General features: G+C 34.7%; 3 protein-coding genes across 4 annotated transcripts; 1 reads left to right on the top strand and 2 right to left on the bottom strand.

Annotated features, from left to right (window-relative positions):
* Positions 1 to 566: 566 nt before the first annotated feature.
* LOC123230202 (probable serine/threonine-protein kinase PBL21) lies at positions 567 to 4,087 on the bottom strand. Of its 2 annotated transcripts, XM_044656364.1 has the most exons (7): positions 3,907 to 4,087; positions 3,263 to 3,395; positions 2,962 to 3,125; positions 2,625 to 2,814; positions 1,761 to 2,152; positions 1,009 to 1,339; positions 567 to 929 (listed from the first exon to the last, which is right to left on the bottom strand). In XM_044656364.1, exons 2-6 carry the CDS (start codon positions 3,360 to 3,362, stop codon positions 1,049 to 1,051), a joined length of 1,137 nt encoding a protein of 378 aa, XP_044512299.1. In that variant the 5' UTR covers positions 3,363 to 3,395; positions 3,907 to 4,087; the 3' UTR covers positions 567 to 929; positions 1,009 to 1,048. The 2 variants fall into 2 exon arrangements, with proteins under 2 accessions (XP_044512299.1, XP_044512298.1); XM_044656363.1 differs by having other exon boundaries at positions 3,263 to 4,086.
* A 5,270-nt stretch (positions 4,088 to 9,357) lies between these two features.
* On the top strand, positions 9,358 to 11,531 carry LOC123229260 (glycosyltransferase family 92 protein RCOM_0530710-like). The gene has a single exon (XM_044654923.1). The coding sequence runs from the start codon at positions 9,431 to 9,433 to the stop codon at positions 11,132 to 11,134; it is 1,704 nt and encodes a 567-aa protein (XP_044510858.1). The 5' UTR covers positions 9,358 to 9,430; the 3' UTR covers positions 11,135 to 11,531.
* Positions 11,532 to 12,154: 623 nt separating this feature from the next.
* LOC123229261 (bromodomain-containing protein 9-like) lies at positions 12,155 to 17,009 on the bottom strand. Its single transcript, XM_044654924.1, has 9 exons — positions 16,559 to 17,009; positions 15,990 to 16,026; positions 15,833 to 15,911; positions 15,691 to 15,736; positions 15,488 to 15,586; positions 14,483 to 14,551; positions 14,036 to 14,387; positions 13,773 to 13,921; positions 12,155 to 13,357 (listed from the first exon to the last, which is right to left on the bottom strand). The coding sequence occupies exons 1-9, from the start codon at positions 16,961 to 16,963 to the stop codon at positions 12,488 to 12,490; spliced, it is 2,106 nt and encodes a 701-aa protein (XP_044510859.1). The 5' UTR covers positions 16,964 to 17,009; the 3' UTR covers positions 12,155 to 12,487.
* Positions 17,010 to 17,351: the final 342 nt, after the last annotated feature.

Below are 17,351 nucleotides of genomic sequence, written 5' to 3' on the forward strand. Positions count from 1 at the left end.
ACAGAAAATTAACAAGATTCTTGGTATGTAATTAGGAGTGAATACAAACCAAATCAATCTCAAATACCTCTTAGTTTAAGTTCAATTTGAATAAAAAATAAATCAATTCAAATTCATCGAACCAAAATTAAAGATAACTCAAGTTCAACTACATCCTTAAGTTTGAAGCTCAAAGTTTAGCTCAAATTTATAATTCAAATTCATGACTCAAATTTGTGACTTAAGTTTACAATTCATGACAAAACGATATTATTTTGATAATTATTTGATATAACTTAAATTAAGTTGTAAGCCAAGCTAAGACAAATCAAATCATCCATCTGGGTCATGAAATGAACCAAACCAAACTCTCTCTAACTCAAAATCGAATATTTCAGAAACAAGCGACCCTTCTATCTTAAACTCGGATCAAGTTTAACCAAAATAAATTTGAATTGAGCCAGCCTAGCCCAATTTGCTCGATTTCAGCCCTACCGTTTGCAATAATATTAGTTGAAAAAGGCCAAAAAAGATGCACAAAAATTCCACACCGGATGCATCAAAACTGAAGAATGTAACATTCACACTGAAAGAATAATAACACTATCTATAGGCTATTTTATCTAGTTTTGTGGCCGGCGATATTATTATTAAATCTTGATATGGTTTCTTCTTACAAAGGATGCCGTCCAAGGACAAGCATAGTTTGTCTACTTCATCTTTCTTCTTTCCACAAGTTCAACTATAACTTCAACCCAATCACAAGCAGCTTAGATTACCTTTATCATATGAATTCTAAGGAAAAAAAAAATGCCAGTATTACACACCTCGATCAATATGTACATACATGTACACATAATATTATATGCATTGTCTTGGTGCATATCGATTCGTATATAGAATTCCAGTATTTCAAAAGTCTCCTTCAAAGTTTTGACCAGGTGATCCAACTGCAGTCACATGAATAAGAGCAACAGTAAGAGATGTCCAATGAAACAAACCCATCTAAAAATTGCCTAAATTACTTACAGTGGATCACATTGTTGCCGCAGCTCGTAACAGAAAACATTCAAACAGATGTACTCTTTCCGGAATAAGAACCTCTAGAGAATCCAGTTGTTGATGAAGGGCTACCGTTGGCACCAGCATTAGGTGACACTGTGTTCTTCTCACTCTGGGAGGCCAAATAATCAAGTGCTACCACGATATCGCCAATCATAGGGCGGTAAGTGGCTTCCTCATTTAGACACATAGCAGTGATAGCAATTGCATAGTTTAAACATCGGCGAGGGAAGCGTCCTTGCAACCGAGGATCAGCCAGATGGGAGTACTTCTTTTGGTCTCTTAACAATGGCCGAGACTGCAAGGGAAAGAAGAAGATACAAATCATGTAAAAAGCGGAAAGAAGAATCATTTAACTGTCATCAAATAGTCACTGTTTTCATTAAATTCTTGTTACACTGGGTTTAATAACTAAGAATTTTACAGTTGATGCACAATTGACCAAAAAATCACAGTTTACGTTGCAGAAATTTAATATTTAACAATAGGGCACACAACGACACACACTCAACTTAAAATAATAATAATAAAGTAACTCAGTTGGACATCCATGCACAAAATCTAGGCTGGTACATACAAAGCCCAGCAAAACCAGTAGGAGAAAGGAGTTCCAGAGAGAGTGGGAGCATGTATAAGATGATAAAACACAAGCACCATTGTTAAACGATTGCAAAGCCATCAATTCAACAAAGGAAAAGAAAAATGAAGTGTCAACTCACCCAAGCCACTAGGTTCTGTTCCCCGTGTGCCTTAGTAAGATCTATTGCCTTCCGCCCTGTGATTAACTCCAAAAGTACAACACCAAAACTATAAATATCAGATTTAACAGTCAATTTGCCACTCATGGCATACTCAGGGGCACAGTATCCATATGTTCCCATCACCCTAGTTGAAACATGTGTTTTATCACCAACAGGTCCCAATTTGGCAAGCCCAAAATCAGAGAGTTTTGGGTTGAAGTCATTGTCCAGCAAAATATTTGCGGCCTTCAAATCACGGTAAATGACAGGAGGATCTGCCTTGCAATGCAAATACTCAAGGCCATGAGCAGCACCAACGGCAATTTTCATGCGAGTGTTCCAACTCAGTGGCTCTTGGACGCCTTCCATATCTGTAAGAAAGAAGTATTTAAATTATCCTCACCATGTCCCATCTTTGTTAGTAATTTCAATATATTTAATCATAACACCACAGAGATTATAAAAGATAAAGGGAGACAATGAAGAAGTGCTTAATATATTTGAAAGGTAAAGATTCTGAATATGGTTCAAAATGAAATTCTCCCAAGCAATCTTCTGAAAGGCAAGAATCAACCATCAAAGTTACATCACAAAAAGAGTATTAGAGTGACACAACTTAAACATTGTTTGAGCAAGGCTGCCAATTAGGAAGATCTAAAACAGAGTGTGACATGAGGTAAAAGACCTACAGTAATGCATAGAACATACACTTCAAAATCTAGAATGAGTAACCTATAATGTTACACAAATCAGGAATTTGAAAAACAAACAACAAAACAAAGATAATAGCATGTAATTAACAGGGTTCAATTCAAAAAAACAAATAAAAAAAAAAAACTCTACCATAAAGATGATCTTCCAAACTACCCATTGGCATATACTCATAAACCAATAATCTCTGATCTCCAGCAGTACAGTAGCCAATTAAGGTAACAAGATTGGCATGGTGTAACAGACTCAGCATGAGAACCTCCACAATGAACTCTCGATGCCCCTGAACACCTTCATGATTAAGTTGTTTGACCGCAACAGTCTGCTCAAAGTAACCAAATCAAATCAAATCTAAACCCACAATATATGATCTAAATATTCTACTCTCTATAAACACAATTAGATTAACAGACTGAACACAGACACTTTTACAAGAAAAACCACCAAAATTTTAAAGCAGCTAGCTTGCCTGGCCTGATTCCAAACGCCCCTTGTAAACCTTTCCAAAACCTCCTTCACCAATCAAATTCACACCTTTAAAGTTCTTCGTTGCTATAGCTAGTTCACGGAATGTGAAACCACGCGCCCCTCCAGCTTTTGCGCCATTTTCCTTATCATGAACTCTCCCATTTTCTGCACCCAGAACACTCATTATTAACAGCCTTCAATTTTAAACAAAATCAAAACTTGAAACTAATATGAGCCAACTCTTAAAGTCAGAATTTACAGAAGAAAAAGAAAGACTTGATAATTGAAATGAAAAGAAATACCTGAAGATACAGAAGAATGGCGAGAAGTGGATCGAGTACCATTATCAATATCGACTTTGATGTCTTGTTTCTTTCGACTCAAACAAGAAAAGCAACTCATTTCTTTATCAAAACGCACAGCAGCTGCAAATTGCTATGTGTACAATAAACACATTCAAACAAACAGCAAAACAGAACCACTCATTTTACACTCACTAAAATTTCATAATCATGAGTACTAAAATTAACTGTAAAACGCTAACCGCTGTTAAGGAGAGAGCATGAACCAAGAAGAGACCCCAAATAAATACCCAAAAAAATCCCACAAAATAAAAAAATAAAATAAAATAAAATCGACTTCCTCTTTAAGTCTTGAGATTCCATTGAAGAAGAGAACTGTTTTCCATATTAAAACCCCACCAAAAATAATAACAAAAACGACCCAAGTAATAATTATCATCCATGGATAACACCCCAAAAACAAATTTACACATAAATTACTAAAAAAAGTCAAGGAAAATAACTGAGTGAGGAACAGCTCATCAACAATCAACAACAACAAAGACTTAGTTGAGGGTGGAATTTTGGTGAGAAAAAGGGCAAATAGGAGAATTAAAAAATAAAAATTAAATTAAATTACGCGAAAGAGTATAAACGAAACAAACATGTAATATATTTATCTTGCGTTTCGTTCAAAGACGGCTTCATTTCAGAGCGACAGTCAGAGATAAAGCGCCACATTTAGCGGCAACTAAACGTTTACTCTGAAACAATTAAGGCTTTCTGAAGTGGGTCTTTTTTTTTGTTGGCTGCATTAATGTTTGCGCATGATTGTTTTGTTGCCGCTTGCAGGTCGCTCTCCAACCTTCTCACATCTTACCATTATTACTATTCTCTCTGTTTCTGCATTTAAACCCTTCGGGCCACCTAAAATTCCTTTTTTGCCCTTGGTAGTTCTCCGTATTTTCTTTTTTGACACTGTTGGAACGGATTTCGGAAACGCCGCGTGATGACTTTTGTGTAAAAGACCGTAGGGCCCACCATCTCCCCCTTTCATCTTTTGTTATCGTTGTTAAAAGTCTTCATAAATGTGGACAATGTGACTAAGCAAGTTGTCACTTAAAGTTATACCAAGAAATTGATAGCCCAGGATTCAATCTAAACTGTTTATATTTAAATCTGAGTTTAGATCGAATGAAATGAATTTAAATTAAATATTAAATTTATTTTTATAAAATAAAATATTATTTAAATTGATATGAATCAAATTTATTGTTAAATTTTTTTCAAATTGAGTTTAAATCTCAACTCATTAATTTTAAATAGACTTTTTTTTTATATTTGAATTAAATTTAAGTTAAATCTTGTTCAAATTCAACTTAAAATGAATCTAACCGTAGCCTACGAGACCAGAATTGATAGTCGAAAATATAGTTAGATTTGATCAAAACTACTTAAACTTAAATTTAGCATTAGATTAAATGAGTTGGAGTTGTTCTAAATATTTAAATTCAAGTTAATTTAAAGTTAAATTATTTTTAAATTGAGTTTGAGTCTCAAGTTGTTAATCTTGAATTAGTTCTTTTAGATTTTTCGTATTTCCCTTTTATGATACTATTCGATATAATTGATTTTAAATTTACTCTTTCTTGTTCAAATTGATCTCAAGTTAAGCCTTATTAAAGGTTCAATCCTGATTGTATCCATCCCTAGCCTAATAGACCAAAATTGGTGGTTCAAGCTAGAGTTCCATTCAATTCGAACTACTTAAACTCTAATTCAAACTTGCATCAAATGAGCTGAGTGTAAGTCAAATATTAAACTTATTTTTGTAAAACAAGCTAGGATTGAGTCAATTAAAACATTCAAATTTAAGTTGATTCAAATTAAATCCAGAGTTAAATTATTTTTTAGCCAATTATAAGCTTAAATTCATCTCTCTTAAGTTGACCTTTTTTTTTTTTTTTTTAATGTTTGAAACAATTTCAAATTAGTTTTACGCGGATTTGATCCATATCAAATCCAACCTTAGACCAAACTTTGCAGTCGTTCCCTTCATAACTATCGTAATTGGAAAATTTTCACTTTCACCCTTATTAGTTAATGACTTCTTTTGTATTTATGGTAAAATATCCAAAGTACCCACAAGATAGATATACTGAATTCGGGGTTTAAAATTAAACTACTTTTTTATGTACGGGGTTGTGTTATTCAAAGTATAATCCATGAGTTTGCCAATATATATATATATATATATATATATATATATATATTTTTTACAAATAAGTGGACAATATGAGTGGCCCATTATCTAAAGTTTATTTTGATTATGAGATTCTTGTATCGGCTGGGACCGAAATGTAATCATAATGTTAAGTAGTGCCGTTTGGATTTTTGTCATTATTTTATGACTGGATCACATTTTCCCACCCTAGTTTTTGCTAAGTTTCGTTGGTCCCATTAAATATGTAAATTACACTTGGCCTTTGCTCCTCCATCCAATGAAAATTGTCTTCTTCCTCAGCCAATTCTATAGGTGAATAGAAACCGAGTCTGACCCAGATATCTTTTAATTTAAGTTTAATTTAAATAAATAAATAATTTTAAGTCAAATCATATCTTTTTCAATGTAATATAATGTCGATAGTTCTTTTTTTTAATTTGAAAAGATAAATAACATTAATGTCAATCTGCCGTTGTTATTTGTTTACGAAGTTGTATTTCGGATGAGAATTTATAGTTTAAAATTTAAAGGGGTGGGAATGGAGTTTCCTCAAATGTTGTGTGGAAAAAATTTGCTGTTATTTTATTTTGGTGTACAGCTACAATACACCTTTCAAATCAATCACAGTAATGCACATTCTTATCTTAAACTGAGTATGGGTCCGAAGTCCAAAATCCGTTTAGGCCCGCTGGTTTGATTGAACCCACAAAACCCCGATCTCCCACAAATTGGGTTCATTGATGGGCTTCCTTTGTTCTTGGGCCGACCCATAATATATTTGCCAAAGGAGTTAAGGTATGGAAGTGATTTGAAGCACACTCTTAGGGCTTGATTTAATCCGGACCAAACTTATACAGTTTAAAGTTGATTTGAATAAAAAAGAGTTAATTTAAGATCGATAAATTAAGAATCAAAATAATTTATAAATCGAAAGAGCCAAAGAGGTTGGTCCATGATGTCAAACAAAAATTCCCAATCCATATCACAAAATATTATATCTCTTCTTCATCTTCATCATCTATATTAGTCCATGGGTAATCACCCGAAATTTTCTTATTACTCAAAGAAATGGGATGACTCACAAAAATATGACATAACACAATCTAAAATTTTGTTTTGCCTGGAGCATGCGTGATGTTGAACTAATTTTGAACGTCAGTTTCCTCTACAAAATATTGGAAAAATAAAAAACCAGCATTGAATCGCAAGACTAAATTAGGAAAAGTGTGGTTTAGTTAAATTTGCATTAAGTAAGTTACATTTTTTGGTGTGATTTTAACGGTGCGATTTGGTTAAAATCACACCTTGTAGATGTAATTCTGAATTACATATTTTTAAATATGATTTTAACTATTATTTGGTAAGATTTTGATAATATAATAACTTTATAAAAGAAAAATAGTTAAAAGTAATACGAAAATTTAATTATATATTATTGCATTAATGTTTTACTGACAAGTTGAGTTTTGAATAACATTTTGTAGTTTTTAAATGGAATCAATGGGAAGTCATTTTTTACTAGACCTTAGCTGGAAAATTTTTATATTTTTGTAAGTATGAAAATTTTTTTAATAGAAAATGAAAAAGGTTAAACCGATTCGCACAATCAAAGCTCATCTAAGCCACAACTAGCAAAGATAGTAAGAATTAAATAAACATCACATCGAAGGATAAACTCCTAAGATACAATCAATAATACAAAGTTACTATTCCCTTGAAAACTATCAAAAGAAGCTCAAAGATAGGGTTCAAGAGAACGTAAGTTGGGGAAAGGAAAATGTGTTATATGTATAATTTTTATACATAAATAATAACATATCATGATTAAATAATTAAAAATTAAAGATAAAACACTTATTTATATTATGACATATCGTTATTTGTATATAAAATTATTCATATAGTTTTATTCTTAATTTAATCTATAATTAAAATTAAAAAAACCAAATATACAATACTGTCAAAACATATAGCTTATATAAATATAAGAGCTGTTATTGAACAGTTTTGGATGATTGAATTGTCGTTTATATATGAATAAGATTCTATTGATGCATAAAGAGGTACTTTGGTTTCACAGTATCAACTCTAGTGATCAACAAGTCTAAACTTGCGTTGCACAACGTTTCTAGTTACTCACAGAGAAAACCCAAATTGGATTAATAAGTTTAACCAATCCAACCAAGATTCAAGACCCACCTCAGTTTGGGTTGGGTTCCACTTTTGAGCAAGATTGGCCTATAATCAAATCAAATAAACCATGCTATGTTATGGTTCAATCTTCAGGTCAATTCAATTTATCGGCTATGTTAGTATCACATAGTTTGCAAAAATTTGGGTTTCATTTTAATATATGCCTTTGGATTGGATTGACATGTGATAAATAGTGTAAATTGCACTAGGTCAACAATCAATCTCCAAGTCAATCTATTTCAATGGGTATGCTAATAATAATATTGTTTTGTAAAGTTTTTTACGATGATATCACAAAGAAAATAAAAAAAAATTGTAATGGTTGGAACTCAACATTAAGTTCAACCACTGACCAGACAGCCCTGGCTCTAGATCGGGTCACGCCCCGATGCAGGTATTAAAACATTGGTTCTACTCCTAATTCAGGAGCATTTGATTCATAAGAAAAAAAATCATGGAACGCCTGGAATTTATGTTAGGGTGCCTTGCTTGCTCAATCGACTAACACACCTTTTAACACATGGACTTGCAAGTTAACTTTACCAAGACGTATGGACGAAACTTTGTGTGCAAAGTGCTATCGAACGACAAAACTTATGCCGAGAAGGGTGGCTCCTTCTCGTTAGCTGCAAGGCCACAACCTGCGCTACCCTTCTCGCTTGTAGTGCAGGGAAGTGCTTAAGCTTTTCCGACTCCAGCACTTCAATTGCCTTTCCTTTTTGCAATAATCATACATGGGACAACTCTTTACCCTTTTAACCATGTTAGCTCTAATTTGATTCAAATTTATAATATTAAACTCTAATTTAAGTTAATTTAAATTAGAGTATATTGTTATTAAAAAATTATCGATAAAACAAATATATTATCGAGAGATGAAAATAGTATCGTGTGCAAAATTACAAGTTTTATTATATATACTAATGAAACAATTTTCACATACACTATTAAACTAAAGTTTTTGTTTGAAATCAATTCATTTAAATCAAACTAGTTTAGATTAGTTCTATTACTATTTATAATTATTAGTATCCTACAATATAAGATACTATCATACAATACTTTAATTATACAAGATACTATCATACCATACTTTCATTATTAGTATCCTACTATTTATAATTATTAACATATTGTATGATACAATGTATATTACCTATACGAATTGATATACCTTTTTAAAGTATTTACGAATTTTCATTATACTAGGGTTGAATATGAATTAAGTCAATTCAATTCAATTTGACATTGAGCTATAATTTCAGTTTAACTTAAGTTTGACTCAAACCAATTAAACAATATTATTTATCTAATGTTATACTATTTATCTTATCCACAATTATGCGACGGTATCGGTGACCAATTCAAACAAATTTAAACTTGTAATTATAAATTCGAATCTAATTCGAACCAACACATGGTTGCATCGGTTTGGCTCAAAACTTACCCCACTCTAAAATGGAGATGCATTTCACAATTGCAAGTAGGAGTAGAATCCATTAAAATTTAAACCATGTATATATAAAGTTTACACGTGGCACTAAATGATGTATCAATAAAAAACATAATACATAGATTAGCTAATATAAATAAATTAACGTAATATTCTGATTAATTAATTTTTAATGATAATAACAATAATAATAATAAGACAGGATCCAAATAAATAGAAGCCGCCTCTCCTGTAAGGTTCTGGGGCGCAGCCACGTCACCAATTATTACCTTCCCCTTCTTCTTTCTCCCTCCCTCTCGGGTTCAGGAAAAAGAACCTGATGACACTTCTCTCATCAGGATTCATAATCCTTTCTGTCAAAAGTCTCTCTTATAACCCTCGCCTAGCTCTCCTTCAGCTTCCCCATAAACACAAATACCCAATGTCTTCTTCACTGAAGAAATCCCCATCATCATCATCTGTTGTTCGTTTGCATGAACCTCTCCTTCTTATGGGCTGCAAAACCAAGCCCTTATTCATCTTTCTTTCCCTTATCTTCTTCGCTTTCTTCCTTTATTACTTCGTCTCTTTCTCTGTAATCTCACCACCCCACATCGCCATCGCCTTCTTTCCCGCGAACATCTCCGCGCCTTCGTCGATCAACGCCACTGCCAATCTATCCGATCACGTGGTGCAGGAGCAAGTGAATGAACTCTCTCTACAAACTCGTCACGTGTTTCGAGATTATGCTAAATTGAAGTCCGATTCTGTTCTTTTTCCGGATTGGGATGTTCTTGCAGTCGTCTCGCCCGAGACACCGTCGGATTCTGTGGACGGTTGGTTTTGTTTTTTTTCAACCAAGGAAAATTCGAAGGCAAGATTTTCGGGGTTTTTGCCGTTAACTAATCTGACGACGTTTAAATGTAATATGCCGAAAAGAGTTCGCCGTCAACGGCCGATTTTTCAACCAGTTTTGACGAAGCATCCAGATAAAGAAGAAGAAGAAGAATCTCTCATTAGAGAAGCTTCCGCCCGGGAGCTCATCAGAAACAACTTCTACGTGTACGAGGCGCTTTCCTCGGAGACCGACGTCGCTTTGTTCGGTAAAGGCGTGAACGGACGTCAAGGATTCAACAGGCCTCCTCACGAGCTACGGTGTCTGTTTGGTGATAACGGCACTGACACCGCCGTTAGAACGGCCGTAACCAGCTCCGCACAAGAGGTCTTCAGGTGTGCTCAACCGGACTTAACACTGTTTCCCAGTTCCAACAACAACCCAATCAAAGTCTCCATAGAAATCCCGAACGAAAACCTAATTCTCCCTTCAGTGGTGTACTACACACCTCGTCGCAAGACAGCGGAAACCTCCGAGAAGAAGTCACTATTGTGCGCATCGACGATGGTGTACAACGTGGGCAAGTACTTGAAAGAATGGGTGATGTACCATTCAAGAATCGGAGTGGAAAAATTCATACTGTATGATAATGACAGCGACGACGATTTGGGAACGGTCGTTCAGGAACTTAACGAACAAGGTTTCAACGTGACAACGTTCCTATGGCTATGGCCCAAGACTCAAGAAGCTGGCTTCTCTCACAATGCATTATACTTGAAAGATTCATGCAAATGGATGATGTACTTTGACGTTGACGAATTCCTCTTCTCTCCGTCCTGGTTCAAAGAGCCACAACCATCGCCTCATCTCTTACAATCTCTTTTACCAAAAAATCCCTCCGTCGGTGAAGTCTCCTTCCAGTGCCACGATTTCGGACCGTCGGGTCAGACTTCACACCCCGCCGGAGGAGTCACACAAGGGTATACATGTTACAGACGAGTCCAACAGCAACGGCACAAGTCGATTGTATTACTAGAAGCAGTCGACGAATCATTGAACAATGTGATTCACCATTTCGGGTTGAAGACTACGTATAAATGGAAACAAATGAGTTCGAAGTTTGCAGTGGTTAACCATTACAAGTACCAGGCATGGTCAGAGTTCAAAAGCAAGTTTCGTAGAAGGGTTTCGGCTTATGTGGTGGACTGAAGAGAGACGATGAATCTGCAGTCGAATGATCGGACGCCGGGATTAGGAGTGGAGCCGGTTGAGCCGAAAGGGTGGAAAGAGATGTTCTGTGACGTGAGAGATGAGCGGTTGAAGTTGTTGAACCAGAGATGGTTTGGAAGTCAAACAGAGAAAGGTCTGAAAATGGCGTGGGAAAGATGATTAAGTGTGCTTAAGTGATGTAAACCTAGGCAATTAAAAGAGTTAAATATTGGGTCCGTGGTTGAATCGGGTGTAGATTTGGTGGAATATGATTGGTAGACGTAGATACACACAAACACAGGGAAGATAAACACGTAGAATAATGTAGTATATTGGGTTTTTAATAAATCTGCGTGCGCACATTTTTAATATATAAAATTATTTTAAATTAAAAATATTTATTATTTAGATATTAAATTAAATACTTAAAATTAAAATTTATAAAATAACCAATTTTTCAAACTTAAATCTGATATTGACATGATTTTCATAAATTACTCATAAATCAGTTCATAATGAATCGAGTTCAATTTTTAATATGAGTTTGAGTTTAGATACGCTTAAAAACTTACAACTCTATGCAAATAAAAATGATAATAAACCACCAAAATTTTCATTTATACTTTAAATATCTAGAGGTTGAGTTTGCGTTAGTCGTTCTTACCTTAAGCTTAAGCCAAATCTAAGAATTTTTCAACTCTGGCTTTGATTATAACCCTTCTCTGACTAGTCTGATTACTAATCAAACTTGTGACGACAACCCAGTGACACTGGCCCAAGTAGACCCCGTTCTTTACCAATTCAAGTCCCAAAATAGATTGGTCAATTCAATGAAAGTTTCAAACATTGTCACATGCGCAACCATAAGACAAAACGTAACTCAATCAACTTGGATTGCACCCAAACCTACTCCGGGTGACATTTTTTAGGTATTTCATTTTATTTCACATTTAGATTAAAAAAATGAGAGTTGCAGAGAACCATTAAAATGACAAATGAAACCTCAATAATATAAGCAGCTAACTCGAATTTGTGCTTATTTCCTAATCCATATCAATGTAGCCATTTTAATGGAACATTTGAAAATATCCCAATGTAAAGAATTTCACTGTTACATATATTAACTGTGATTTCCACCAGGGAAAAAAAAAACAATGGATTTATATTAATCTGTACAAAATATTTCCCTACACTCTCCGATGCAACTACTCATTGTGCCACCCAAATCAAAGGATATGGCAAACATGGCCTGCCTGCAACAATGCTATTCCTATTTGGGCAAAAGATTAAAATTTGAGGAAAACCTTACCTTCTGGTACCCCAAGTTGAATTGAAGGGAAATGTCTTTATATATCACAGCTGTAATGCCAAATCAGGCTGCTGCTGTGAACTAATCTGCATATTTGAAATAGGTGAGCCCGGTGCAAGGAATCTGACATTCAAGTCCGGTGGAAATGGATGGAAAACTTGATCATAAGTTGACATTTCTGGCCAAGATGATTCCCCCTGTAGACCCAGATCCACTGCTGTATGTGACCTAGAGCCAGAGCCTAGGGCCAAGGAATTTTCCGAGGGTAGACTACTTGAACAATCTGCCACATTTGATAGGTTTGAATCATGATTAGTTGTGGGCATTGAGCATATGGGATGGGTGCTGTTCGGAACCACACCAAGCATTTCACAAGGCACCGGACTATTGTCAAGCCTGGACTTTCCAGGTTCTGTGCCAAGCCCTGCTCTCCCCAATTGGGATGCAGAGTTAAATTCAAAACCACCAATACCATTTAAACCATTCATATCGGAGTGGATTACAGGTATTGACTGAGAATGAAAATGAGATGCAGGTTTTAATCCACCAACTGTACGACTCAGAAACATTGCCTCACTTTGGGAGTTAACTTCTCTGTTAGTTTCCATATCTTCCCCAACTTGCATTGAATATCTTTTCCCAATAGCAGAGTTTGACCTAGAAGTGTTCGGAGATAGAAGTCTGCTTGACTGGTCACAATGCATATAATCATTTGAAGATTTCTGTTTTTCAGAAAATAAGTGCCACTGCTGCTCGTTAATCTTGTTTTCTCCTACCCATCCAGGACTTAACTTGACCCCAACAGGCAAAACGCCTTCAATTTTCTTTGAAGCAATTTTCCAAACAACTGGTCCAAGATCTGCAGCAAATCGAGCCAAGCTTCTAGCATAACCATGCTCAGAGTTTAGACCAACCTAATTGAATGAATCAATATATAAATAGAATTACCAATAACAAAACCTCTACTTGGACTTATGATCACCTGCTACAAATAATAATATTAGGCAGATGTGTGAACATTTTTTAATTTGGCGACTTTCTCTAGGTTATACGATGCATCTATCTTCTCTAATGATATAGCATACTAGCCATTATCAGTTCAATAAATGAATAAATCATTCAACCAGTAGCCAAAACCTGTGATATCTGTTTCAAATTTCATAATAATTATTCTGATAGAAATTTAACTCTGAATCTCTATTCCCTAAATCACCAAAAAATAAAGGAAAGAAAGAAAGGGGAAAAGAAATCACACTTGTTGAGCGGCAACAGTTTTCCTTAAAAAATAACAATTTGAAAAAAATCAATAATAGGTAGAATTGGACATACCACCATTAGTTGCTTCAATTCTCCTTCAAAGGTTGTAAAAACAGATGGCTCTTGCCCAGAAGACAATGAGTCCTTATAGGTGTCACGTTTATTCTCATCTAATGTAAATTGTTTTTTCCCATACCTCAACACAGCCTTCACAACAGAAGCTACAAAAAGATGAAGAAATTTATTTTAAAAAAAGACTCAATATCCATTGAAAATGTGTGTCATAACGGCCCCGAACATGAAGCAGTTGATCAGAGTCCTTTCAAAACACAAACCTGGAAATTCATTCTCCCATTCTGATAACCAGCTAGCACAAGTTTCACCCGTAAGAGAATGAGAAACATAAGAGGCCCTGTTTAGTGAATCAGAAGACCGAAACTTGAAAGATGGTGTTGGCCCTCTTCTTAGATTGTGAGGACTGGACCAGCTGCCATTGTTTCCTCCATTAGCAAGGATTGCATCAGAGGAAAACTCACAAGCAACAAGATTCGAAGGAGAGGTGTCCAGTGGCTTTTTCAAGCTCTTTGGTGGCCTGCCTCTCCTCACAACTTTTGGCTGTGGTTCACTATCACTATCTTGCCTCAAATTTTCAAAGTCCTTTTTTGCCATCTCTTGAATGGTTCGTGCCTACAGATACATTTTCATCTGTCACCCAAAAAAAAAGGGAAAGAAAGAAAAGAAAAGAATATGAAAACATGTGACAAACAGAAACCAGAATAAACCTGTCGGAAGTATATCGTATCTGCTGAATTATACTGCATCGCATTGGAACAAATGAGAAAAACATCTTTCTGCATGAAGACAATGATAACCAAAAGTGTCAAGTTACTCATAGATCAAAATCAAGCATTTTCACCAGAAAGTAAAGCAAGATTAGTGGTAACTAAATTCCTTCATGAAAGCTGATAAACAAAGGAGACTGATCTCAGTTATAAAATAGAAATTTTTTTATGGCATCACACATTCTAACTATTAAGGAGTTAATAAGCCATCCATAAGTTGAGTACATGCATCATTCTTCCATTAGGGAATTGGCTGAGAACCTACAGGTTCAAACTTAAATTACAGATCATTACGTATTCCTAATTGTCTCATCTACAATCAAATCACTTTAATATTCTTAATCAAAATCAACTTACTCATCCGTTTATGTGCCATCATTGGCCCTAGTGGCACCTGGTTGATTTACTTGTATCCAGACAACTATCATTCAGTTATTTACGAAGAAATGAAAATATAGGCTTTAATTGCAGAATCTCAAGAAATTATGGTAGGAGACAAGGCTCCCCAGATATAATTTGGAAAACAATGAATGGTTGACAGAGTCATCAATGGTGACCAGGACAATCAGTAAATCATTATAAAAAAATTCAATACAGGTACAAGAAGAACATTAAGTAACCATATGAGTAAGATAATCATAATGAATCATGAATACCTTAAAAATATTTAAATCACCATAATCAATAATTGCAATTTAATATCTACCACAGTAACACACTCAAAGCCAGCACAACAAAAGTTGTTCGAAATTTAAAATATAAGTAATGGAGCACGGAATCATGAAATCCCATAGATACAATCCCCATAATTTAACATAAAAACTGAACTTCCATCCAGCAGGTCATTGGGTGCAAAAATTGACAGATGTTGATTGCAGCAAACTCTTCTAAGTAATATAAGTTCATATATCCAAAATTATCAAATAATAGATATATTTAACCAACCTCAAACTGCTCCAAGTTGGCATAAGACCCTCCATCTAGTTTCTTCCTCACAGTAGCAAAATCCATTGGATGAGCAATAATCTCATGGTAATCAGGAAGCTGCATTAAATAAGGAAGATTTCATCAAATCATGAAACTTTTAATTCAATCATTGCACACATTTATACGTAAGCAACACTTGTCTCCCAAAAAAAAAAAAGCACCTCTTCTGGATCCACCGGCTCAGAAAACACCCCATAAGTGTCCTTCCTGAAGTAAATTACACACAAACCAATCAAACCCCAATTAAAAAGCATAACATAATAGTACTTAAAGAAAGAAAATCGTAGAGTTAAAACAACACACTTTTGAAGCCTGTCAAGAACGAACACCAATAACTTTTTGTCTGGCAAAGAAGTCGTGGGACCGGAGTCCACCAGTGACTCTGTCCACATAAAAAATTGCATATTTAGTCTAAATTTATTATTTTTTAAATTCCCAGAATATCGAGATTGATTGATACCATGAAGAGCGTCCGTCGCTTTCAAAACCTTTTCTTCCTGCAAGAAAATTACTTCCATATTAAATATAGAAAATTATAAGTAAAAACAAAAATTAATAACCTTCGAAGCATCAAATATCAAAAGTTACAGTAAAAAGGTGTACAACAACCCAAGAAAAAATAAGTAATAATTATTATTAATAAAGAAAAAAAGACAAATTTAAGCTTTACAGACAAGATGGTCTGTGTGCGTCTATTATTTTGGGACGATTAACCACAAACCAATCCAGTATAAAATAATGGTTACTGCAGATTTTAAAATATAAATATACGAAATAAAGAAGCCAACTACCACTCAAAACATTTCCCAAAGAAAATAAAAAATAATTAATATTTATGCAGAAAAGAGTAAAAGAAAAGCCTGACTCAGTCAAACGCGTCCATTCATTTCCGATCCAACCAACCCTAAACTTTAATTTTCGCGCGAAATCCCAAAAGCATTTAAATTTATTTAGTTATAAGAAACAAGTTCTTGAAAGTCGATCAACAAAACCGCCAAAATTAATAATATAGGAAGTGTTGATGATCACCGTTTGATCAGATCCGGCACGGACGGAGTTGATCTTGCGACGACGAGTGGAATCAGGGCTGGAAAAATTGGGCGAAGAAATCGGATAGTGTTGTTGCTGGTGAACATGTTCAGAAGAATTGTCCAAGCCGAGTAATAACTTGTGCTTCTTTTCTTTGCGCTCATCGTCATCGTCGTCGTCGTCGACGTCGACGTCTTCATTGTGATTGGAATTAGGGTTCTGGCGAGTGGATCGGCGATTAGATTTGAAAGAATTAGGGTTTTGTTGTTGTTGTTGTTTACGTTGGTCTAATAATTGTTGTTGTTTGAGAGAGCGTTTTTGGATGTCTAAAAGGGATGGCCGTCCCTTCTTCTTCTTCTTCTTTGTCATTGTTGTTGCTGTTGTTCCTGCAAATTCGCCTGCCATTCTTCTTTGCTTCTCTTTTCGTTCCTATTCTATCCTATAGCCAAACAGGGACGATTTTATTTTTATTTAATTATTTAATTATTTTTTTAATTTATTATTTTTGTATCGGGTTGGTTCGTTAGTGTGAATGCCTTCGCCGACGTGGACGGAAAGTCACGTGAAACGGGTTGCCTGTGACACGTGATAAAAAAACTAATATACCAAAGTTTTAACCTATGGAAATAAAAAATGGATCAAAATTTTAATATTAAATATATTGAATAAATATATATAAGATCTTTTATTATATAAAGTGCCTTGAATTTATTTAAATTGATTGGTAAAGCAAGGGGTTGAAACTTCTAGATTATTTTACACTTTTTATTTTAGACGTCCAAGTCACACTTTA

Source organism: Mangifera indica, chromosome 11 (assembly GCF_011075055.1).
Source record: "Mangifera indica cultivar Alphonso chromosome 11, CATAS_Mindica_2.1, whole genome shotgun sequence".
NCBI lineage: Eukaryota > Viridiplantae > Streptophyta > Magnoliopsida > Sapindales > Anacardiaceae > Mangifera > Mangifera indica.